Genomic DNA, 25305 nt, shown 5'->3' with positions numbered 1-25305 from the left:
CACCTGTAAAACACTTTTGCAATGAAACACTTGATTTGCTGTGAGACACTTAGATAAACTAGCATTTAGTGTGCATGTGATTAGAACGAATAGGCCTGACTGGAGAGGTAGACATTTTGATCAATGAGTTAATACTTTTGACAAGAATTTGTTTAAATACAAAAGTTGGTTTGTGCTTTGGTAAGGATAAAGTCCTGAAAGATTAAGGTAAACTAATGGCAATTTATTTGTCACAATTCAACAGCTCAGACTAGTCTAAAAACCATGGGGGGAGAAAGCTATGCTGATACAATTACATTTAGACTGATAGCCACTCTTTCATGCTGGAGGCTGTAAACTGTTACAGCTCCTTTTAAGAAAAAAAAGTTAAAGCTCGCACATTTAAATAACATTGTCTTTGCATTAGAATGATGGAAATAAGGCTTTTGTATATAAGTCATGGCATATGATCTTCTTATGCAGTCGCTTTTGATGGCATGCCTTAGGCTTTCACTGCTTGGTTTCCACACTGAGCAGAGTGAGGAGGGTTTCCTCCCTCACTAATATATTAGTTCCCAATATACTAAAAGGAATATTTCAGTCAGATGGTCAAACCGCCGCACCCATACTGAAATGCACCTACTCCGAAGTGCTCTAACTAGATTATGAAGGCCGGAGAGGGGAAGTAGTGATAACAGTGGTGGCAGAGTGTGTAAGTGCAGGCCTGCATGGAAGAGGTGTATAGCAGGCAGTTTTTGTTATGCCTCCTGCTAACCAGGAGTGTAAGAAAAAAGCGTTCAATGAGGTTAATATCCTCAACCCTCAAACACTAATTCCTCTAGGGGTTGTCAGAAAATGTTACGCCTTTCAGTCAGCTGCTCAGTGCTAGGCACGGTGACCATGCTGGTTCACCACCCAGTACAACTGTTCTTCTCCACATACTGACCGCTGCAGGACACTGCACAGCAGGCTGCCACACTGGGTAGCTGCGAGAATGGGCTCAGACGTCATTTCATGTATATAGCTCACAAAACCACAGCAATTTATTCACCCTAGAAGTTCTCACCCTGCTCCCACTGAATTCGACAAGAACATTGTCATGTTTTTTCCGCAAGAGCAGACTATTACCTATGGTAGTTTTTACAACATTTATTTATATGTTTTTGTAAAATCATTTCTTACATTTTTGTGCTATAATACAATTTTATGACATACTGTTTAGAGCAATTTGGAATTTGTTTGTGGTTTTCATACATCTATGAAAGTCATAATATTTGCTATAAATATACTTCATCTGTTTTATTTTGGCTGCTTTGGTTTCTGCACATTTGTAACAGTGTTGGTACTCCCTCCTCATGTAACAGATGATAGCTAAAACACTTCAGTTTTGCAACAATTATGATGGTTCAATCCTATCTTTCATTAAAACATATATATTTTAAATTAAGCTGTTTCTGTCTAAGCTTCATTCTAATCTCATTGAGGGGGAAAACTTTTTAAAAGAATAATTTATCCTTTTGGAGATTTTAAAATTTCCTTACGAAGGGCAGAGAATATATGGTCTCTGCTCTTTGGTTTATGCAGATAAGGTACTGCTTTTTTTCCCTAAACTCTGCTGTACTCAAGCTTGTTTGGGGTTTTTGGTTGATACAGTCAGAGGGTGTAAACTATGCGTGCATAAGGCTCTGCTGAATTTCCTCTGAAGTGTTGCTATACATATAAATAACTTTGATGAGCTTAGATCAGGTCTGTAATTATTTGAGTGCTCACATTTAGCTTTTGCATTGTATGGTATGAAGGGAATGCAGTACTTGTCCCCCCAAAATGATGATCTAGATCAGTTTAGTTGAAAATGAAAATAGAATTTCCTTTGCTTTATTTGACTTAATGGCTTTTAATAAAGACCTTTGAACAATTTTGCTGCTCATCTACTAAGGCTTTTAAATTTGCATAACTATTTTGATAAAATATGCAAATTGTGTAAAGTATTGGGAATTATCTTGTGAGTTTTTTTGATTTCACAAAAATCCTCCCTCAGTTCTGTAAAGATTAAATAGTGCAGTAATACATGTAGACCGAAGATTTATATCACTGTGGTGCTACCTTTCCTCACACTGGACTGGTCAGGTAGCATACTCTGACAGCACTGTTCTCTGATGCAAGTGAAGTAAAATTATCCCCCAAAATAATTGGATTGAATCTTGCATTTTATATCTGAACAGTGGACACTAAAGCACTTCTGAGAGCTGAGTTTGGGTTTAAAGTCCCGGCCAAATGCTGATTCTATGGCAGAGTAAGACCTGGGCCCACAGCACTGACCCCTTGCTCTTTCTCCCCTGTACCCTCCCCCCAGCTTTTAAATGTTCTTTACATTTTCACTGGAAAAAATGCCACAAAGCAACATTTGTGAATTTGTCGCAGTGGTTTATCTAACGGTTTGTAGCTGGTGTGAGTCTCATGGTAAAATTTTGTAGTAGGGCTTTGCACGCATGTGTGTGTACATCCATTTGCATATAACACAACAGAAGTTTAGGATAACAATATTGCACAAAATGAAACCAGTATGTTCATTTCAATATGGTGCTAACAAGATGAGAGTACTTAGTTGCTATATGCTGAAAAACAAGAAAATATGGCCTTATGGAGCACCCTGTAAAATTCTTCTACCTGTTTCTTTGCAAGCTCAACCTGAGTTGCTGCTACATGTTTTAAGCAACAAGTTAGAACATGTAACAAAGTTCCATAGATTATCTTTTTTTTAAGTAGTGCTTAAAAGCACTGTCAAGTTCCCTGTATCCCTGTGCCTGCACAGTAGAACTCAGCGGGGATTTCACTGGCTGGCCCCAAGCTGACAAAAATGAGCGTATGGCAACTTAAGCTGCGTGTGGAAAGGGGCACTTACAAGGAAGGTTACAAGGTATAACAGCTAAGTAGTCTCATCTTGCTAGTATTTTCTTGATAATAAATAACCTATACTGTTGTTTTGTATGATATTGTCCTCTCAAACTTCACTGCAATAAGCCGCCACTGCATGTCAGTATTAGGAAAGAGCAAAGAAAGGTTTGGGCATGCTTCATAAAGTTCTGGCAACATCAGACTCCACCATCCCCAGAAGTAAGAGCTGGCCCTAGATATGTCATTGATGGCAGAGAAGAATTGCAAAGAAAGAGCAAAAAAATCTTCCAATAGAAGTTCTGGGATCCCTGTCTTCTCACAAGACTGTACTTATTATTTTTTTAAGGTCACTACCTCTGGCCTTTTTTTTCCAGTAATCTCAAGCTTTATCTTTAAAGTTTCATTTTAACAGATAAGTTATGCTATGAAATGGCACCTGTCAATAGGCTTGTGGCTTATATTTGTTACAGTTACCTGTTGCATACTTTCAGAGCAATTCATTTTTCTTCTTCCTGCAGAAGCCCCTCACTAATAGGAGAATAAGACATTCATTTTTCTGTTTTGCACACTGAGATGGGAGTATCAGTGACTACGTTCTGCCTTTGTAATGTTTCAGTTAACGTTGCCAGCTGAGTTAACTGGGTTGGATTTTTTTTATTTTTTAATTGAAAGTCACAATAAATATGGATTCCAAATAGTCAAACATTTTTCAACATGTGCCATCAACATGTGCCATTCAACATGTGAAAACTTTTGCCTGGGTTCTCTAACAAGTTTGTCTTGCTTTTCTTGAATTCCATGACCTACATTTTTCTTTTTGCCATTCAGGAGATATCCCAATATATTGAATCATTTTCTGTGTGTTTGAGATCAGTTTCTATTTCATGTAAACTGTTTTAACAGTCTGGTAGATATTATTGCCATTTATCTTTTTGTTTCCCCCTCTGATTTACATTACACCATTTCTCCATGCTCTCTGATACAGCATCAGTTGTCCAGTACTTAACTGGACTTTGCCTAAGCTCATCTTGAAGAACACATGTTCTAGCATGGGCACAAGTTGTTATTCATGTCAGCAGAAGGGGCTGGGTGTAGAGGGTGCCTCAGACACTACTGCCCAGTCCCACCGCCGTTCAGTGCAGCTCAGCTGTTCGTGAGCAGAGACTGAGCACTCGGAGCCTGAGCTACAGCAAACAGTGTGAATGAAAGAGTCACAGCTCAACATAAGCTCACTCCTGGGCCTGCTCTTCATCTCTCACTGTAGACACAGGCAGAGGGACACAGATGTGATAATTACATTGACCATATGCATAGGCTTAGCCATTTATGAGTATGAACACAAATTCCTGTTGTTTGAGAGCTGTAAAGAAGAACAAGGAATAGTAGCTCACTGCTACATGTTCCCCTGTTCTACAAATTGATATATCATTAATAAGTCAGTGATGCTCATAGTAGTGATTCTGTGATCCGAATTTCCACCATAGATATTGCTAGTGATGTCATATAAGCATATGTATATACGGTCATAGAGACCAATTTACCAACAAGAGAGTAATGTAAATTACACTAATTATATAAAAAGCTTAGATGTGTGAAGACTTGAAACTCTGAAGTCCTGATTCCGTACTTAGTCTGTTGCTTCAGAAGCAAAGGACAATTTCTGTTCATTCTTAAATGGAACATAATCAACATCTGCTACATCCTGTCTTTACTTAGCAAATATCTAGAACGTTGTTTTGAAAAAAACACCAAACAATGTTGCTGTTCTTTCCATAGTCCAAAGACCAGTTCTGTTGACAACATGATCTGCAACACCTCCCCATTTCTTTCTGGGCAACATTATCCATAGACTGTAGCAATAGCAGCTGCATATCTTCCCTGGCACAGACTGCTTTAGGGTGGAGAGCAGATTCTTTCCCCTTCAAATCACTTCAGAAATGACTTGGCAGGAAGCCAGCTTGTTTGTTTTGTACGAGTAGGGAGGACTGGTGTATCAGTACAGAAAAAGTATTCTTGTACAGTGCTGAATTGCACGAATTCTGTTTGTGTCCTTTCCCTCTTGACTTTGTTGTTGTTGTTGTCCTCGCAACAAATTTTTTAACCCAATTACCAAAAAGTATGCAAAAACTTAAATATGAGACAGTGTAGCTCTCTTGCTTTCTGCATTCCAGTTTGCAATATAGTTTGCAATAAAATTGAGACTAGGTCTATATATAATTGACCTTAGATCACAGATTAGACTGGGAAATTCAAATTAAGAAATGCAAGGTTAGGAAAAACAATGCAAGGAAGCAATTCCACATTCCAAAATTAAATAGCATTCTACAAATCTTACAGTTAGCTTCTAGGTTTTTTGCTTCTATATTACCAGGTTTACTAAACAAAGAAGCCTCAGTATAGAAATAAGATTTATATTATTTTCTTTTATCATTTAATTCTTTTTAGTCAGCTCCTCTAAATTCCTAAATTATTTCTAAAGGAAACTGTCTTCTGAATGTATTTTTAAATAATAATGTATGGTTCTCTGGGTGAGTCACAATAAAGCAAAATATTAAAAAACTTCTCAGTTCTCTGTATTAAATTAGTAGGGGATGTTCTGGAATATAGCCCTTTGGCCACATTTACAATTTTAAAAGCATGTTTTTATCTAAAAAGGGTGAGATTTTCTATTTTCTTATGCATGTATGCATGTATACATTTATATATTATAGTTCATATAATCTCAGTTCTTAAAACCATCATGCCTGAATGTTTTCCACAATTCTGAGGTGTTGACATCAGATATATTTTATTTTTCTGTCTACTCAGCAGGAAGTGGATTTTATTTCTGTATTATATTACTGGATGCACATTCAGCTGAAGATTGAGATTTGTTCGTTGTGCAGCCCAAAACTAAGGAATCATGCAGAAAATCAAGGTATGGCCTGTTTCATTGATAAGAGAGCAAATTTCCTGAATGGACTATAAGGGCAGAATGTTGATATGACTTTCAAAATCACTCCTTTTTCCCCAGCAGAGTCAACCTTGTCCTGCTACAATTTGGCTTCAACTGTCCATTCTATTTTTAGTTACTGATCTTAGCCAGGTCCTGAAATAGCTTAGAGTTCATGTTGTTTGTGCCTGATGTAAAACTGATACAGAGCTGGCGGGTGTTTTCATTCATGTTTCGTAATCTTCCTTAGTGCATACACGAAGACAGTGTCTAGGTGTGGCAGAAGGAGACCTTTGTACTGCTGTGCAAGTAGACCAGGTGCCCATCATTTGATACTCATGGTGCACCTCATGTCACCATAAAGGAAAAAGTGAAGACATTTTGATGCCATCCCAATTGCTTATTTACATTTAACCCCAGAGACCTCTCACTTCCTCCTTAAGGGGAATCTCAGAGTAACCCTAAAGTTTACCTCCTACTCATGTAGTAAGGCCTTCATATACCCTTGTACGCCATGAAGAAGCCCATAACTACAGTCTAAGATAGAAATAGTTGTTTAGTTGGCCATTTGAGAAAACTGTTAATTCAAAAATAAGCCGTTGAAGAGCTTTACAAACATCATTAACATAGAACTTATTTCCACTAGAGAGAAAGAATGTGCATAAAAGACCATGTAGGGAGTTTTTATTGACCAGTTAAATTAAAATGGGCACAGTGGGGAATAAATCTACAAACAAAAACTACAAACAAGTCCACTAAATATTTCCTGATAAAGTACTCATATCTGTAATTATGGTTCTAGTTTTGTTTATGCTACTGTATATATGGAGGATATAATTTAAAACATCTGGTAAGAGTTAACTTTTAAAGTAAGATTTTTTTTTATATATATGAAATAATGCTCCTTTTCAGGTACTCTAGGCTTATAAATTTTCAGATTTAGAAAATTGGAATGTAGTTATTAATTTTGGTTCTGTGTCTCTGAGAAATGCATTCAGCAATCCATACAATATTTCTGCATTCTTGTTCCTTCAGCTTTATATAGGCATAAAATACTCCAAAATGAAACTGGTTATTGAATGCAAGCACATTCAGTTTTACCTGTGGAAAAGATGAAATAAGTGTTATGATAAAATATTAAAGATGAAAAATTTGATTTTTAAATGTTAGCTTTCATCATCAAATTTTCTATGTAGCTTTGCAACTATGGCTATATTTAGGGATCTCTTCAGTAGAAACGTAATTGAAATATCATCTCTGGATTAAATTTGGAAACAGACCACAGCAACATTACATGTAAGTAAAGGACAGTGGTGAAATACCCCGTTCAGTAGACTGTGCAAGGAAATTTCATTAAGAAGTTTATAGGAGATGAGTTTTATAGGCTATCAGGGTTCACAGCTCTATAACTACTCACCAAAACCTTGTCTCAGGATTTATTTTATTTAAAAAGTTAAATCCTTCTATTTTGTCTCACCCAAAAGTTAACAGTTGTAGCAATACCATGTGCTTGAATGCAGAGCTGAATGTTGCATCACAGAAGAGTCAAAAGCCTAGTGCCTCACTCTGAATGGACAGTATTAATTGTTTTAAATATTATTCCGGGGGGTAACTTTGATTTTGAAACGTTAAGGTTAGAACCTCTTACCTCATATTCAAAAAATGCATCTTCCAGTGTCTTTTCTCCGGTGCCACTCCCTACACCTTCAAACAAAGCCTTGTATTCCTAAAAGCATAGACAACCGCCCCAGGGAAATAAGGTACTTGTGCATTCTGTTCAGCACAGTTACTTTACGTTACTTTATGAATTAGGCTACATCAAGTAATCTTCCTGAGTAGAACTCATGTATAGATTATACTTCTACCTAACTCAAAAGCCTATATTCACATTTGTTCTTGCATTCCTTACTGTCATTTGCTACCACTTCAAATAATTTAATGAAGGCACAAAGAGAAACTGCTGTAGGATGACACATGACCTTTCACTCCTTTGGACAGAGTGTGCTGGACTTCTTGTACAGATAGTACCCAGCAGAGCCAGACTTGCAGATGAAGCCAACAGCCTGAACTCTGATCCTCACATGGCTGCTCATTTTACTTCCAGTAGTCAACTGAGTTTGCCTTGTCTGCATCAATGTTATACTTAAGTCCATCAGCCTGGTATGTCATTCCAGTATATTCTGCGCAGATATATTTGACTTTCTTATATGTTTCCTTCCTCTGTGATTTGCTTCTCTGTTTGTTTGTTTGTTTGTTTGTTTTTTTAATTAATGAAGTAGCAGTCCAATGTAGGTCTAGTACAATTGCTCCCAAATTTGGTTAAGTATCTCACCATCAAATGAAGAGACTTACTTTGTGCCACATTGACATAGTAGCACGTGCAACCTCTCTTCTAGCGTTCTGCTCACACATAGGAGCAGACATGTACCTAGCTGTGTTTCTTCTGTGCAAAAGGCTACAGGCCAGACTTCGTTTGTTTTGTATGCTACTTTGAGGTAGCTTTAATACTAGTACTGGTCAGAGTAGCACCGTTAGAGCATAGTGCAAGTGTTTCATATTGGTTCCTCTTTGAAAAATCTAACGGATGAGTCTCAACAGTATTACCTGCACCAGCTACTTCATTGATTCTATCAGTGATTTAGAGGAAAAAGTAAGAAGAGAAAGAAAGAGATTTTCAGAAGGCCAACTTTCCTCTTATTTTATAGTTCTAGCAAGAAATCAGGCTTGCACTCATCTGCTATGTGAATTGTTCGGTCCACTTATTTTAAAATGACTTATGCCTGTGCTCCAAATTCTTGGAGACAGCAGCTGTGAAGTGGACCTCAGTTTTGACATTTTAATGAAGTAAGAACAGTTTTGTTTATTAGAAAGTGATCTGGTCATATTTTAATACTGCTGTAATAGGAACGTTGTATTGTACTAGGGCAATAAATTAAGTCTTCATATCAAAGGCCTTTTCCTCAATATCCTTCTATATTGATCTTTTGTATTTGTATCTTTGATGAATGTTTTTTCTCTCAAAAACAGCTTGAACTTAAATGAGTGCTTTTTAAAATTTTGCCTTTTTGTTTTAAAAAATTAGATTACATACTGCATAGTAATCTGCAACACACTTCACTTGCTCGTAGTCATCTGCATTGGCCAAGAGGTGTAAGCCTTCTGGATACAGTTTTCCACAGGTTGGATATAGCTTCTCTCTGTCATCTTTACTCAGCTCAGTGCCAAATGAATTGATAGTGATGATAAAGGCACGTCTATCTGCTTCAAACTTAATACATAAAACAAAGAGTAAACAGGTGTCGTTAGAGATCCTCATTGTAAAAGGAAGGGGAATTTTTTTTTTTCAGTTAAACTATGGAAACTTTAAAAAGTGGACTTCAGAGCATAAGAAACAGACCTTAATGAATTTATAAATGCTTGTTAAATTTTAACTAGCAAATCAAAGCGAGTTTATGTAGCTCAGCTTTTATTCTGTGATTTTTGTACTGAAAGTGTCATCCCAGCTACTTCCTTATTTCCCTAATTAGTTACCAAGATATTAACTACAGGAAAATCTCCTGACACACACATTTTGAAGTTATGAAATAGTACTTTTAGATATAACAATACATGAAGGGATCAAGAATCAATAGTATTGCTCTGGGGTCACTCAAAGAGTTCTGCTGATAGTAAAGGTTGAATGGAAGTTTTGAAAAAAATAATTTCTGAATGCACATATTTAAAACTATAATTTCATAAAGAGAAGGGAGCTGTTTACTTGCCAAGTTAAAGATTTCAAGTCTTTCAAGTAACAGTTAATTTTTAACACATAGAACAGAAGGTTTAGGTGCCTGCAGTATCTCTATTTTCCCTGCAGCAAAAGATTAAAAATCATTCTAATGTCTAGAGCTCAGGTTGTTATTTCATACAAGGCAAAATTTCACCTATCATACTTACAGTGTGAATTAAAAATATAATGGTAATTAAAAATAATCATGCTCAATTTTATTTTATTTGGGTTAAATATATTCTTCTGACTTGATATCTAAATTGAGTATGGGTTTATTTATTTATTTATTTTATTATTAATTACTTTCACCATTTAAGAACAGCAGCACCATTGCTAACTGTGGGTGTTACACATGAAAATCTTCTAAGTGAAAATAGAGCGTACACAGATTTTAGGAAGTGTGGATCATTTCTTACTCTGTGAACTTTTGAACTGTTTTGAGCAGAACCATACCATTTTCTGTTGAGTAACAAGACTGACAAATGCAGTTGCAACACTGTTCTACAAATTTAGCAGTTAAGCACATATTCAGCAATCTTACTCCTATGTACTGGAACACTTTGCAACAGGAACCCAACTGCCCTCTGGCACTGACTTCAGAGTAAGGAAAATGAATAAACAATGGGGAAATAATGAGAAGAAAATAAGTGTGCTTGAAAAGATTTCTCGCTAATAAGTAACAGAGCCAAATTTTACTTGCCTTATTAATATGAACAGGCATATCAACCCTAGTGAAACTGTGTGGGTTTTTTAACCTATTAAAGACATGTAGAGTTTTAGCTGTTAGATTTGTAATATTTTATTGGAAAAGTGTGCTCAGATACGGTAATAACTAATGCAACCAGGTTTGGGGCCTGACCCTGGCGGCTCCCATCTTGAGAAAATTGGAAGGATCATTCCCATGCACAGGGACATCTTATTTCACCGTATTATGGGCACGCGAGATTCTTCATACTGGGTCATACCACAAAGCTGGTTTTCAGTGACTTGGGCCGTCTGATGGCTGCGGGTGCAGGTGGAGACCCAGGATGACTGCTTTCTAAGTGTGCCGATTTCCCTTCAGGCAACTGAAGCAGCAAGCCTGCTGCCGGGAATGAGCATGGGAACCTAGTAACAGGCACAGCACTGGCTGCACTGCAATCCTGCAGCTCCTTGCCAGATTCAGCATCAAACACACAATGTTTGATGCCCGTGGCAGAAGAGAGACCATCAGTGCTTTTAATGTGGAAGGTTCTGGCACCATGACCGGTGGTCAAGAAGTTTGGGGGAGTTAAATACATGAGTATCATTCAGATTAGTAATCTTACATATAAGATTACAGCATAAATAACTATTCTTTTGAATAAACTTTGGCTTCTCATAAACTCCACCATTAGCAATCTGCTGTGTATGTGTTTTCAGATTATTATAACATTATAGAAAACAAAATCTTCTACAGAGTTTATCCTGCTAGCTGATTGACCTTAGAGAGGATTTTTAAAGAGGCTTAGCATGGACCAAACTGTTATCATGAATATAAAGAGAATTTTACAACATGCTTAGACTAATACTGCTTAGTAATCTTCTCTCAATATGAATTTCTAACTGAAAATGAACTTTCTGCAAATCGACTTGGGAAAACATCTCTGCCTTTGCCAGTCAATCTATTGATTTTTACTTTTTACAAAGGACTACCCTAACTATTTCATTTCTGGTCAGTTCAACTTGATTAAGAATATTTTCTTTAGAACATAAACTGAAACATTATGAACTGGTTAAATACAATATGAAATTGCATTTCCCTGTCAGGACATTGCTTCATAAAAGATGGTTTAGGCTCATTCTTCCTTCTGGGATGAGCTCCCTGGCTGATTCTCTCCCCCACAACGCAACCTTCTAGTACGTTGTCATAAGAGTTTAGTGAATCTTGTTCAGTCAATTTGGAGGGTGTAAGTTTTGCTTATCCAGAAAACGTGACTCATGGAAATGAATGGGTGATCTGGCTTTCAAACTCTGCAAAGAATTGTGATAAACTGTGTGAAAAATGGAGCTGAATGCTGAGAACTCTAAATGAAGTGTTCAAAATCATTTGAAAAGCAGGAATGAAAACACAGTTTTAGGAATCTCTGCATCTTTTATTACAATAAAAGGTATGAAAACACTATGCTTCACCATGCTGCAAATAAGCTTGGGTGGGGGGGGAAGAATTTTGTTTTTCATGGAAAAAATAAATATTAAACTTTCCTGAGCTGAGAGACAAACAGATAAACCCTGGAATGTTGGACCTTTCTGTATGACACTAGTTCCAAAGGTCACTCAACTCTAACTTCAACCATTAATTTTAATAGGAGAGTAAACAAGCCTGTGATGGTGCCGTTAAGTTTGAAGAATTTTGATTTTTAAAGATACAGGAATTCCAGACTGTAGCTACTCCGACTTTAATTTTGGGCTGGGAGGTGTAAAAACAATCCACTTTTTAAATTTTCCTATTTATTACACATGGATGTTAAAGGACAACAGTTTGAGATTAGTGAGCTATTTGTTCTACTCTTCCCTCTGTTACAGAAAAAAAATAACTGAAGCTAACTTCTATCTGGTAATGGGCTGGCTGCTTCTCTACTCAAGAGGTAAGAGTCATCCTAGAATAAAGTCTTCAGTACATCTTAGCAAATATTTATTACTGAGAGGAGAAACAAACATCTGAAAAATAGCTTTGAAAACTGAGAAAGAGGGAACAGGAAAACAAAGTAACTCAACTAGGAAAGCATTTTGGAATACTCTAATTTACAAAGAGTGAACTTTTCTCACCTCAAGAATAGGTCTCATTATTTCTGCTGTAGTACCTCCTTGTTTTTCACAAAACTTATAGAACGCCTCAAGATAAGACTACATGAAAGAAGAAAAGAAATATTTTAAATACTGCTTAAGACCTGGTCTAGCACAGCACTTAGTCATGAACTCCATTTCTAAATACTTCCATTAATGTTGATAACTCTGTCTATGAATTTAAATTCAAATATGTGCTTAATAATGTGCTTTGCTGGATTGAAGGTTGGAATATTAAAATGTAAATGTCTTGTTCTTACAAAATGGGTAACATCTGAAGGGTGTTTTAGGGTAAATATTCTGCTCTCTAAAGGGAACTTCTTTAGCTCCATTGGGCTTCTGCAGCATAATAAGCAGATGGCTGAAGGAAACTCTGCATCGTGGTGTGGAGGAGGGGATTTATGTACATGCCACAGCTGTTGGGCTGACACTGCGAAGCTACACAAACTAATCCCTGCTGCTCTACCCTTCAAAACCCTGGATTAGATCAGAACAGCAAATAAAGCTCCCGTAGTATTGGTCTACAGAGCCTTCTGCTCTAGCGAGGATTCTGCCCTTTGCACCCATTTCAATATACCTGCCCAGTAAGGACCTGACTGTCTCAGAAATGCTTGTGGTGCAAGCTGGTCCCACTGCCCCTCCCTCCCTCCCACAAAATACTGCCTTAGGGAACATTTATGTTATCAAAACACATTTGCATTCACACAAGCTTATTAAAAGAAGCTCTCACTAACTATGCAATTAGGGAAATCTTAAATAGAAACATCGCAGTGGGAATCTGCTGCATGGGATTTTGTGTTAGGTTCTAGATAATGTTATCTAATAGGAGAGCTCAAACATAATTGATCACATTGGCAGCTGACACTAAATTGAAGCAGAGGAGGAAGGAAATGTGAATAATTTAAAAGTGTTTGCAAAATGATCCCCCTGATACTTAGAAGAGTGAGGAGAAAAAGTTAAAAATGAAATTTAAAAAGTATAAATGTAAAGTGATCCACACAGGAAATAAAAATGAAAGTTGCATGTTATAAAATGGAAACAAGTGGCAGGTTTATTAGTAATGTGGGAGAATTAGAAGACTTGGGCATAACTGATGTTGTTATGAATGACAGGAAGTAGCAGAATATTTAAGAAGCAAATATTGTCTTGGGAATTTATAAATATCACTTGTAAAACCAAGGGAAGAATTTTTGTCTTTCACCATGGTGCTGATCAGATCACCATAAGAATACTGCCTGCAGGCTGGGGCACCACTGTGAAAGAAATACAACAAAGAAAGAGTTTGGAGAGAATGTGCTGGGAGGAACCATTAAGAGAATAAAATACGTATTGCCTTGAAAAAAACCATGAGAAGAGTATTGACCTGTGTGCTAATATTTGTGAAGTATTTCAAAAATGCAAGGCACATGTTAGATTCATATTCTACTGTGCTGTAGCAATGCTACAGATAAGGGAAAAAAAGAATGAAAATGTAAGTGAAACAAAACCTTTAATTTAAAAAATGCCATCTCGACTCAAAGTAATTAGAGCTTTTCAAGTCACATCTACCTTTTATAAATAAAAATAAATTTTAGTCAAAAGCCAGCTTAGGATCACTTAGGAGCTAACAGTTCTACGGCATTTTGTGGGTAACTGAGTTATTCATAAGCAAATGGATTTGGCTATCAGCCTGACATCTAAAGCATTTTCATTAATGAGATACTAAATTAGACTTTGGAGGCAGGTCTAAATTTTGGAAAGTATCCAAATACTGGAGTAGAACTCAAGGGAGCTGGATTTGATTCCTGGACTTGTCATCAGCCAGGTGACCTTAGACAACTTGCTTCATCTTACCGGGCTTCTGTTTCCCTGTTCATAAAACAGGGGTAATGATGCTGACCTCCTTTTCCAAGGCACTTTGAAAAATCCAGGTATTATTGTTACATTGCAAGCACTTGCCTTGTACAGTTTGTTGCGCATTATTTCAACATTCATTTCATCCAGGTCATTTTCAGACAAGCAGTCTTGAAAGAAAGCAGCTGAAAGCAGAGTTTATTATATTACAGTATAAATCTACATGCTGATATTATGCATCTCTTTTCTGTAGCCATTCACCAGTGTGCGACCAAGGATCTGAGGTTTCTGTTGTACAAGAAAGAGTGATGTAACAGCGAGGAAGAGAAATCCTCTTCATTTTCCCCTTATCCTGCTACCCCCTCCTTTTAATGAGAATCTGCTGCGAGGGGACTCAATCAATGCAGCAGCCAGAGTCCATGTCTCCAGAGAGCATTGGATAGGAAATGCTAATGAAGGCCCTAATCTTCTCTGAAGTATGTGGTTTGGGCATTAGTGAGATTTTCTAGTGAGGAACATAAAAGATAATGTTTGTCTTAAATCATACAGGTATTCTGCAATTGTTAAGGAGAATCCTCTTTCCTAGTTTACCTCTTCCTGTCTGACTATGTTTGTAAATGGGGGAAAGGCGATAGGATGCAACTAGTAAAGGGCACAAGCTTTGACCTTGACCATCTGTGCTTCTAGCTCCTCTACAAAGCTGGCTAAAGAGCAGGCTTTTGAACAGGAAGGCAGGGGATGAAGTTTATTTGTGCAGTTGGACCACTTAAAAATACTGTATTCTTAACAAAGCTATGCCAATCCCTCACTGTTTGCTTTTTGTTATAAGCTATATCAGTGTCATAAAGACTTAATAAATGCCCTGCTGCGGCAGACCAAGCTACATCAAAAAGAATATCGTCTCAGACAGTAGCAACAGGAGGTACTATTTAGAGAGAGCATGCAAGCCTGGCCATGTTTTGTGGTCTGTTCCATTTGTACTCTTCCAATATCCACAGTTTTTCTATTAAGAATATTAGAAGGCATAGCCCTGACAGTTCCCTTTAGTATCTATTTATAGATCCATTGCTCATGGATTTGTATCATCTTTTTTAAAAAATGATAATACTCTCTGCCTTAACCAACATCTGTAGCAACAAATTCCAGAAATTTACTACCACCTGTGTAAAGCAGCATTTTCTTTTATGTATTTTAAAACTAGTTTTCTGCTGGGATTTGGTCTCCTAAGATAGACCAAAGCAACAGTTCTCCATTTATTTTATCCACCACTTTCATGCCTTTGCAAATCTTGGTCATGTCTCCTCAGCCTTATCCTTTCCAAACTGGAGACTCCAGTCTTTTCAGTCTTTCCTCATAAGGAGCTCCATCCCCATGTTCATTTTAGCTGCCCTGCTCTGTAATGTCTCTAATTTCACTTCATCCTTCTTGAGCAGAAAAATCTAAGACTACATGCAGTACTCAGATGTGGGCACACCAAAGTTTCATATATTGTCAAATGACACTTTCCATCTTGTTCACAGTACCCTTCCTGGCAATGCCCTACATCTTTTTAGTTTTTGTTTGTTTGTTTTGGCTGTCGCTGCACATTGAGCACAATTTCATCCAATGTGATAGGATGATTCTAATCCTCGCTCTGTTTTGTCTTCAGATTTCATCCTTCAGGATAGGGGAAATTATCTCTATCTATGTTTGAATCATGTCCAGATCCCAAGAGATGGATTCTAGGTTCTACCACAAAATTAATATTTATTAATAACTGTGTGCTTCTTGATCCTTGGTCAGGTATAGGTAAGATTTCATCTTGCATTTTTTATAGATGCAGGTGCTGAAATAAAAATATAGATATTCTAAGTCAGTGGCTACTTTGGCCATAAAAAATATCCATGCACTTCTTGAGAGCAGCATGTTTTCTCTGTGTATAGCTACCCAAGGTTGATACATAATCTGTTAATAAATGTTATTAGAAAATGTCCTGAACACCACTTCAGAAGTGCTTGATCCACAATTTATCAGCCAATTATTCATAGGTTTTTATGTTACCAAAACACAGCATATCCAGTGGAGAGCATGCTACTTTATCTCAGATATTCTTAAGAAAACATAAAGAGGAGTTTCAAGAACCAAGTAAGAAATAATTTAAATTTCCTACCTAATGGAGTGTCAACCAAAATTGCATTGAACAGCTCAGTGGGGTTTGAGGCAATGCTGACTGCTTCCATTTGCTCAAAACTCCCCAGTGGATGGCACTTGGGAACAAGTTCAGCTATGGGTCGCTGATGTAATGTGCCAGTTATTAAAAGAATTACATTGTCAATCATGTAGCTGTATCTGTATTTGAAGGAAAAATTAAAAGAAATGAACCATATTTTTTAATGGATTTTGCTTGAAAAAATATAAAAACGAACATATTTTTGAAAATTAGTAATAAGTCTACAGTCAGAAATGACCAAAGTATTTGCAGGTTTGTCAGTTTTCTGTGTCAATCTCATTTATCAAAAAAGAATAAAGATTTTTAAATAACAAGTAGGTAACATATTATTAATTTTAAACCATGTGATCAGTCTGGGAGAGAGATACTTTTAAGGAAGAGGAAGCTGAAACATGAATATAATAAGCACAAAGCTGTAAAATGCATCATTGATATAATAAGTGGCAATGAGTGGTATCAAAATGCAAATCACCTGAGCTAGCAGCTTCTTCTATTTTGGGAATTTTATTATTTCATATAGAACATCTGGGCAGAGGAGAAGTGCACAGGAATCTAGGCACTAAAACTGCGGTGTTTATGCAGATGGACCAAACGTATGGTTTTCTTCTCAGTCATCTTTAAATACCCTCCCATGAGGGAGCTGTGAACAGATCCTCACAGATTTCTTTTTTATTACTATAGTAAAAGTTTTCCACCAGCTTCTTATTAGTTTTACCATCAGAGAGACTGGTCAGAGTTTTGTCAGTAACTCAGAAATGGAAATGTGAACCCCATTCCCTTGGGACACATATAACACGGATGCAAATCTCCAGCTTGTGTCGTTGATTCAGAGCACAGCTATAGAGGCATACAGATTGATATGATTTCTCACACACAATTTGAAAGGGTGAAATATAGTTATGTAGTTATAAGGAGATATGTAGTGATGCAGTAATTGTGTTAAATACCTTAAACAAATGCCTCCATTATTACTAAACAACAAGGTGCAGAGTGTGTACACACATTTGTACACATGCATATCAAACAGTATGAAAAAAAAGCTGCCATAATTTTCGTATTTTCACTTTCATTTCTCTGAAACAAAACATAAACTTGTATGCCTACAGGTCACAGCTGTCCTAGGGCAGTCTTCAAGATCTTGGTGATATGTTAGCCTAAAACTAGTAAGGCACACTTGGCTAAAAAATAAGGTTAGTGATAGTTTATTTTGCCATTAAGAAAAAAATAGTCTCTGAAAGTAATCTGGAAAGTCTAGTAATCTAGTCATAATATATTAAAAGGATACATCAAGGGGAGTAAGCAGTTCAGTAAAATATCCTGCTGACATTTCAGTATCCCTTGTTGTTAGACTGTTATAAAGCAGAACCCTGTTCTCATTAATATGTTGTTAAAGTCATTTATTTACCAATTTTATCTGTTTATATCTGTATTGAGAGCAGATCTTTCTGTTCATCTGACATAAAACAGCACTCGTGGTTTTAAACACAGCTACCAGCTTTTAATGTTCAAATGGTATGAAAAGTATGGTAGGTATATGATATGTCATCTTTCCTCCTTTAAACAAAATCTAGAACTTGCTGCATGCAATTTAAATCATGTATTATGCATTGAAATCATTGCTTCATAGATCATGAAATGGTTAATACTGCTTTAGCCACCCTCCCAAATTTAATTTTTGCAAGGTCTCTGACTTAATATATTTGAAAAATTTTAACTGTTTTTCTCAACCTACTTCTGCCCCCTCACACAGAGAAATTCTGCTTTTCTTGTGCTCTTTAAAATAGTTGCAAAGACAACAGCTTTCATATACATTTTCAGAACATATATTAGTAAATAAGTCATGTAAATATTACAGTATCAAAGAAATTTCACTATTTGTGAAACTTAATACAAATTCCAGTAAGTCACATTTACCTTGTTTTAACCCCTTGTAGGTGTGCTTTTGCTTTGAGTCTGCAATATAAGCCAGGTGGTAACATTACTTACGTGATAAAATTCAGAAATGTGGCAAGTGGTTCAAAAGCATGGTTTCTAAAATAATGAAATTCTGCGAGCAGTTTAGCTTTCAGTTTATCATCAATGGTGGAAATAGTGAGAGGGCCAGTCTCATTAGCCAAGAAGTTGCCATAGTCTGTAGTCTGCAGATGTAACTTCAGGTCTAGAATTAGATTCAGGGAAGATCACAAGAATAAACCGTCATTATATTATCTCCAAACCAAATAAAATGACATTCAAATGTTCATTTTTAACATTATATTTTCATATTAAAGGACTGATTATACTCAAGTGAAAAGTTTTTGCCACGGATTTAGCATAGACTTAATGCACACTTACTGCAAACTTGTACTGCCTTTTCTGCCAGTAAGAGTCGGTAGATGCCACGGGAAAGGACAAACAGTTTACCCCTTGGTCAGATGTTTTACTGGCAACTTCAATTTCCAGTCAGTCACACCAGGCACAGTGTTAATTACTGCTGTCCCTAGCTCCTTCCCAGACAGGTTTGCTCAATGTTTTGATTTCACTGATTTACTCAGGGTACCATTACTGCATCCTTATAATCTGTGCCAGTTGTTTTGCGTCATGCTCCTATGGACTGTTATGTATCAATAAGTATTATCCTGTAACTTTATTAAGGTGTTAAATTTTCATGTGAAACATTTAAATCTCATGTAAGACTATAATGTTATCAAGCTACCTGAATAAAAGAGAGGAGTCTTGCCTGGCTCAGATTCAGGGCTCCAAATGAGCTCTGCGGTGGAGGGCATGAAAGGGCACAATTACACTCTCCGAACATTTCTGGTTTGGCTTTGTCTAATTTATGGTTGCTATTAGCAGATCCTAAGAAGCTGTTCCAGAAACTTGGGTTATCATGACACATTCTGTCTGTGCTCCCAGCACTGGTAACTGGAGAAAAAATGAGTTGATAAGACAAGGTCAGGACAAGCTTTTGTAATATCAAAGAATTCCTTTGATAAATTTTCTCTGCCAGTCGTTTTCCACCATGAGGCAAAAGTAAAGATTGCAATCAATTCTTAGTGTGTGAAGCAGTTTAGCATTTCTTTTTAAAAGGCCACTGCTATATTGCAGAATTACATTCAAATGCTATATTAAAACTATTGTAAATTATAGATTGGGATAATGTTATAAGGATTTGGCATTCATAATGATTATATTTTCAAATAAAATCTGAAGTGATATTTAGGGAAAAGAAAAATAACACTCCCACCAGCTGAAATAAGGGCAAGTCTGCAAGGGAAGTTAATATGCAGTTAGCAAGGAGTGCATTTATTAGTGTGGTAGCTAGTCTTCACTAGTTCTCCATGTGGATACTTTCTTAGTATGCAATGAAGTTGCCTATACTGAGACTTAACGCAAAGGGACTAGTACCCTGCAAATTCAAAATCTTAGGACTCTAACTTATTTAGATAGATAAATCCTAGAATTTTGTATGCAAGATTGGCTGCCACTTGAGCTAATTTCAGTGATTACATCAACACAGGCTTTTGGATGGGACAACCTCACCCGCCTAGCACTCTGAAACTGTTAGGATTTCTCTAGATCTCCCTGTAATAGATGAATGCAATCAGTGTAAAGTAATTGCTTCTGAAAATTATATAGGTCCTCAGAGCTTATCGCAAAACTGTTGACAAAACAGTCAGGATACAGGCTGTTGTCCTTTCAAAGGTTAGAGACAGATACTAGGAAATAGTCATAGTTTCAGTACAGGCTCTTTTCAGGAAGAAGAAAGAGAATTCAAATATGAAAAAGGAAAACTACTTAATTCAAGAGAGAAAAATAAGAACAGTGAATCAAATAAAAATGAAGAATTATGCCTAGAAACACGTCTAAATGCGTAAATGTATTTCTAAAAAACTCACTAATATTTTTACATCACATCTACATTTCCTGTGAAAAGCGATCATTTTCACTTTCTCTTTTCATTGCAAGGAAAGTAAGAAAATTTGAGATATGGTGGGATTAGAGTATACTACCTCATCACACGCAGAGGGCTGGAATTACAGCTTTGCTCTGTCTCTTTTCAAATGAACCACCGATACCTCCTTAGAGTCACACTCTATAAATGCATTACTGACACAGTGGTTTTCAGGGGTTTAATAGCTAAAGCGGATTGCAAAACCCAAATATCATCCGCAAGTATTGACCATTGAGAAGTGTGTTTAACATCGCGGATGAGATCAACAGAAAACAAAAACAACTGATTGAGAGCAGTCTGTCTCTGACAAGACTGTACTACCTACCTCACTCTCTAATTGACTGAGAACCCATACCAAAACACAATTCATGAAAAATATTAGCCATAATACATAAAATAGCCCTGCCTGGCTCTTAAAAGCTATGGAGAAAATACTATGCCCACGAATATTGGATTAATGACCCTGCCACTTCCATGGCCTACTTTAGAGAGGTATTTCTACTAAAGACTTTAAAAAATGCCATCATTGATAGCATAAGAAATAATATTCACCCTTATCTTATGGGCTTGGCCAAAATAATTGAGAAAAAAGTAATCAACAAGCTCCAAAAGCACATGATATCAATCAAAAATATCATGGTCAGAGTTCAGACCAGTGTGCAGCTCAGAGGCTGTTCTAGCAGTATTAAATTATAGTCTCCTTATGGCAGTTGGTATAAATAAGATCATATTTCTGGAGACTTTAACACAGTAAGACACATGTACTAGTAACATGACTTAGTGACCTGGCAAGAGTAGATGACCGAGCATTACAGGGGCTTCAGACATTCCTGTTCAGCAAAACTTTTTATTGGTGGTAGCTGCTCCCTTATCTCCAGGGTGTCTTGGAGACCTATACAAGACCCTGTGCTTTTTGGCATGTACACAGAATCCCTAGGAAAGAAAGTTCTTGTATTTCAGCCGTCAATATTATTGTCATCCAACTCCATCATGCATTTCCTCATGCAATCATATGTAGGAAAATCATATGTAGGAAATTTATGACTTTAAATCATGTGATTTTACTCACAGTTAAAACAGCAGCATGTCTAAAGGAAATTAACTCTCAAGCAGAGGAAAGGAAATTAACTCTCAAGTAGAGAGAGGCTAGTTTAAGATGAGTGTAGTTAAGACATGAATAATATTGATCAGAAAGAAAAAAATACTGCAAGAAACTGAACAAAGTGTTAACCTGGTCTGCCACGGAGAGCAAACGATCCCTCAGCATCAAAGCTGTGTAAAAACCTGGAATCTTGTCTGACTTCCCACTTGGATAACCACCTAGCATCAGTTTTCACCCAGCCACCGTGTGCTGGCGCGTTCTGGCAACGGTAATGGGCATGAATTTATCTCAGTGGCGCTGGTGGGAGCAGAGCTGGGCTGCTAATCCTTCTGCAACTTGCTCCCCCTTCTGGTGGGAGCAGTACTCCTTCCCTTGCCCAAGGAAGCAAGGAAAGAAGAAAGCACTGAGTAGGAACCCCTCCCATATTCTGCTCCAAAATACTGTCAGCAGGCTTCTTCTGGGGACCCCTTCCCCCGGAAACAGAGATTGCCGTAGGGCCAGACTAATAGCACGCCAGACTGCAGAGGTTCCAGCCAGTGCTGCAGCCCGCAGGGGAGCTCCACAGAAATAATAATAATTTAAACAAGCCCCGAAGGATGTCTAAATTAAGGCCTCTTCTTCTGTGTGGCCCAGAATTGAGAGGACACGATGGTATCTTAAGCTGGTTAGCATACTCCTTTTTACTTTCCCTCTTACTGTTATACTTACCCTGTGATTATCATGCAAATATAAAGTACTAACCTACAGCTTTTCTTGTGGTTCTTCGGTACTGATGTTATGGTTTTCCCTCTAGAGATATCAAAACCACTTTGAAATTAAAAGATCTTTTAAATTCTATTTATGGGGTGGTTTTGATTTTGTTTTTGCTTGTTTGTTTTTCCATATTTGTAATATTTTTAACTTAGGCCAATTTCTGTGGTCTGGTGCTATACCACAGAATACACAGTGGAGTAAATTTATTACCTTCAAATGTGAATACAGGGACTGAAGACACTATAGGAAAAGCGCAAATGCACATGCTGAATGCTTTAATAGGAAACAAGGTACAATGTTTGCATATAACTCCATCTTTAGAGGTAAGGGTCTGTCTTTTTGGTGTGCTGTATACTAGTGATGCAAGTTCAGTGTTACAACATCATATATATGAATGGAGATGTGCGTATTCAGCTCCATGTACAAATCCAATACTTCTAATATTTTAGTTATAAATAATACATTTGGCAGATAAGTGGTTGGAACCTGATAGTTGGCTAAAAGAAGTAGAAAATTACCCAATGGAGGCAGAGATGTTCTGTAGCTAAACAGACGAAAAGGGAAATGATAGTGAGTAGTAAGGATATGCTTATAGATGGGTTGATGAAGGCAGCAGCTTCTGTTGCTGAAAAGCATTTGTATTCTAAACTAGGATGAAGATTAGAGTGAAGAAGGTTCAAAAATCAAGAAATGTCATTGTTCTTTATACTGCAAATCTTATTTAGAAAATGACCTTATCTCTCTGTTGTGATCTGTCCATAAAGCACTGTGCCTCCCTTTAATAACTTTGAAGGTTTATATATCTCAGCAGAGTTTGAAAACCACTTCCTGGTTGTAAATGTCTTTCTTATAAAATGACTTTTCTGTTTTCTTCTGGAAAGGATGAAGAAAAATCCTTTTTTTAGATTAAAAAAAGATATATTTAAACCTGTATTTTTTTTCCTCTTATTGAGCAATAACCAGGAGGGTTTGGTTTTTTTTTATTTTTGGAGTCTTTGGTGACATCATCTCCTGTGTTCCCCTGCACAGACAAACGGAGTGAGAGCAAGAGTTTAATAGTTCCATCATTCTGTCGTTCATGTCTCTCATAGATGTTTGAAGCTCTGTTAGCTGTTCGAGAAGAGCATGTAAGTTCATTAAGCAGGATTTTTGACTTAAAGAATTAAATATAATAGCAAGAATGTCCTTAAGTTCTATAGATTATAACCGCTGCTACAAATAGGCTACTGTCAGCTTTTGTCAAGCTGACATAAGGAACAGAATTCAGTTGTCAGAGTAAATGTCTACATGTCTTACATGTCTAAACCGCCATTATACCAAATGGAGACCTGATACAGCTCTCCAGTTCAGCTCATCAGCTGAAGTAAGAATGTGCATTTGATCAGCTAAATAGCTCTCTAGATCCCACTAACTATAGTGACTACCTCTTCTTTAACTGTGAGAGGAGCTTTATCCACCTCATGGGTAGATATCTACATATACCTATTTAAATGTAGTTATTTTAGTCTGAAAGATTAATGGCATACAGCCTTCCCAGGTTTACTAATAGTTTACAAAACCTCTAAACTCTGTGTATGTGGATATCTTCAGGCCTTGCACTCCTCATCTCCCCAATTCCATCACTGCATAAGCAAAGCAATTGATGTTTAAAACAGAGTAAGTCTACTATTTCTCCTTGCTACCTTTTCAAATGAATCTACATACATTACATATTTTAGAAATTATTTCAGTGTACAATCGTAGCTTTTATTTGGAGTCAGGGGAAAAAAAAACACAAACCTTTATGTTTCTTTAGAAAGGCAATTTTTTCTGTTGCATTTTTTCCTGCCAAGTGTCTAGAGGTGTGTCATATGATTCTCTGTACAAGGCTGTCTTCACCAGGCTGTGACCAGTCTTGGCCACAGAAAGCTGTTTTTGAAACAACCGTGTGTTCCCTTTGTGACTATGACAAGGTCACCTTTGAAAAAACTTTTTTAAGTTTGAGAATAGTTCAGTTTTATCTTTGTGAAGTCTAGCTTTCTCTTCCTGGTAAGTAGCATATCCTGCACTGCCCCTAAAACCCATGAAGTAATAAAGTACTAAAATTATATTTTTAATAGAGAAATTCAGTGTTGAATGGTAAGCTTTCAATAAGATTTTGTGAACTATTTTATATAGCTGAACTGATATGAGACTTGTATATTTGCACAGTTCTATAGTATGGTTAAAATATGTGAGAAGGTTGCCAACCTCAGAGGAATTCTATGGAAGAGGTTTCCAAAGTTTATCAGTAACCGAGAAAACCCCATGATACGGGCTGCCTTGGAAACCACAACCTGTATCATCCTAGAGTAATTCCTACGGAAACCTATTAACTTAAATTTGAGAACAACTCTTAAAAGGAAATCAGGGTTATCCCTGTTTTTGAGATAAAGTGGTCAATATTTTAATCTTTTACCTTCCATTCTTCAAAGGTCTAAGCAACAGTATTTCTTCCAAAATAAGATAAACCAACAGACTTACCTTCTAGTGTCTCGCACTGTGCTAAATTGACATAGTCTGCACTTGTCAAGATCCCAGCTTTGAAACCTCGGACCAGACCCTCCAAGTAGCCATGGTCCACGTTGAAGTAAAACTCTGAGTATCCCGGCATGGAGGAAAAGAGATTTAATTTCTGTTGGATACTTGATGGTACTAAATATTTACCACCAAGTCTTATTCTTCTCTTTGGAAGGAGTGACAAATAGTCACTGATTTCCAGGCAGCCTACAGCTGTGTTTTACTAACTAGTTTCTTCCTGTTTCTTGCTCCTAGTATAGTTCCAGTATAACTGATGCTTACACAACACCACTTAATCAGCCAGACAACAAATCGGACTCCCTCCTGTCAGAGCCGGAAAACAAATCTATTATTGTTGAAAGAGAAGCCAGAAAGGGAGTACAAGATTTAACCACTACTTACAGGAATGCTCTGAATTTGATTGAAACAAATGAAAACATATTAAAAAGCTCGATGGCATTTTCATATTTCTTAAATATATTATAAATAGGAAGTTATCTATGAATACATATTGAAAAAATATTTCTGCACTAAAATGGTGGAGTGTGGTAGAACA

General features: G+C 36.9%; 1 protein-coding gene across 1 annotated transcript; it reads right to left on the bottom strand.

Annotated features, from left to right (window-relative positions):
• Positions 1 to 6745: 6745 nt before the first annotated feature.
• ATP6V0D2 (ATPase H+ transporting V0 subunit d2) lies at positions 6746 to 24843 on the bottom strand. The gene is made up of 8 exons (XM_013956868.2): positions 24714 to 24843; positions 18409 to 18580; positions 16363 to 16541; positions 14319 to 14398; positions 12363 to 12440; positions 8898 to 9074; positions 7455 to 7532; positions 6746 to 6907 (listed from the first exon to the last, which is right to left on the bottom strand). Exons 1-8 carry the CDS (start codon positions 24841 to 24843, stop codon positions 6746 to 6748), a joined length of 1056 nt encoding a protein of 351 aa, XP_013812322.1.
• Between the last annotated feature and the right edge of the window lie 462 nt (positions 24844 to 25305).

This window comes from Apteryx mantelli, chromosome 2, assembly GCF_036417845.1.
Source record: "Apteryx mantelli isolate bAptMan1 chromosome 2, bAptMan1.hap1, whole genome shotgun sequence".
Taxonomy (NCBI): domain Eukaryota; kingdom Metazoa; phylum Chordata; class Aves; order Apterygiformes; family Apterygidae; genus Apteryx; species Apteryx mantelli.
The sequence above is the reverse complement of the archived record's forward strand: the minus strand, read 5'-3'. Positions and strand labels throughout refer to the sequence as shown.

Coding starts and splice junctions, on each gene's coding strand:
- ATP6V0D2 (XM_013956868.2), bottom strand. CDS start 24,843: ATGCCGGGATACTCAGAGTTTTACTTCAACGTGGACCATGGCTACTTG. Junction 14,399..16,362: donor TTTGGTTGACACTCCATTAG/GTAGGAAATTTA, acceptor CTCTGCTTTCAG/CTGCTTTCTTTCAAGACTGC. Junction 12,441..14,318: donor TGCGCAACAAACTGTACAAG/GCAAGTGCTTGC, acceptor TCTTTCATGTAG/TCTTATCTTGAGGCGTTCTA.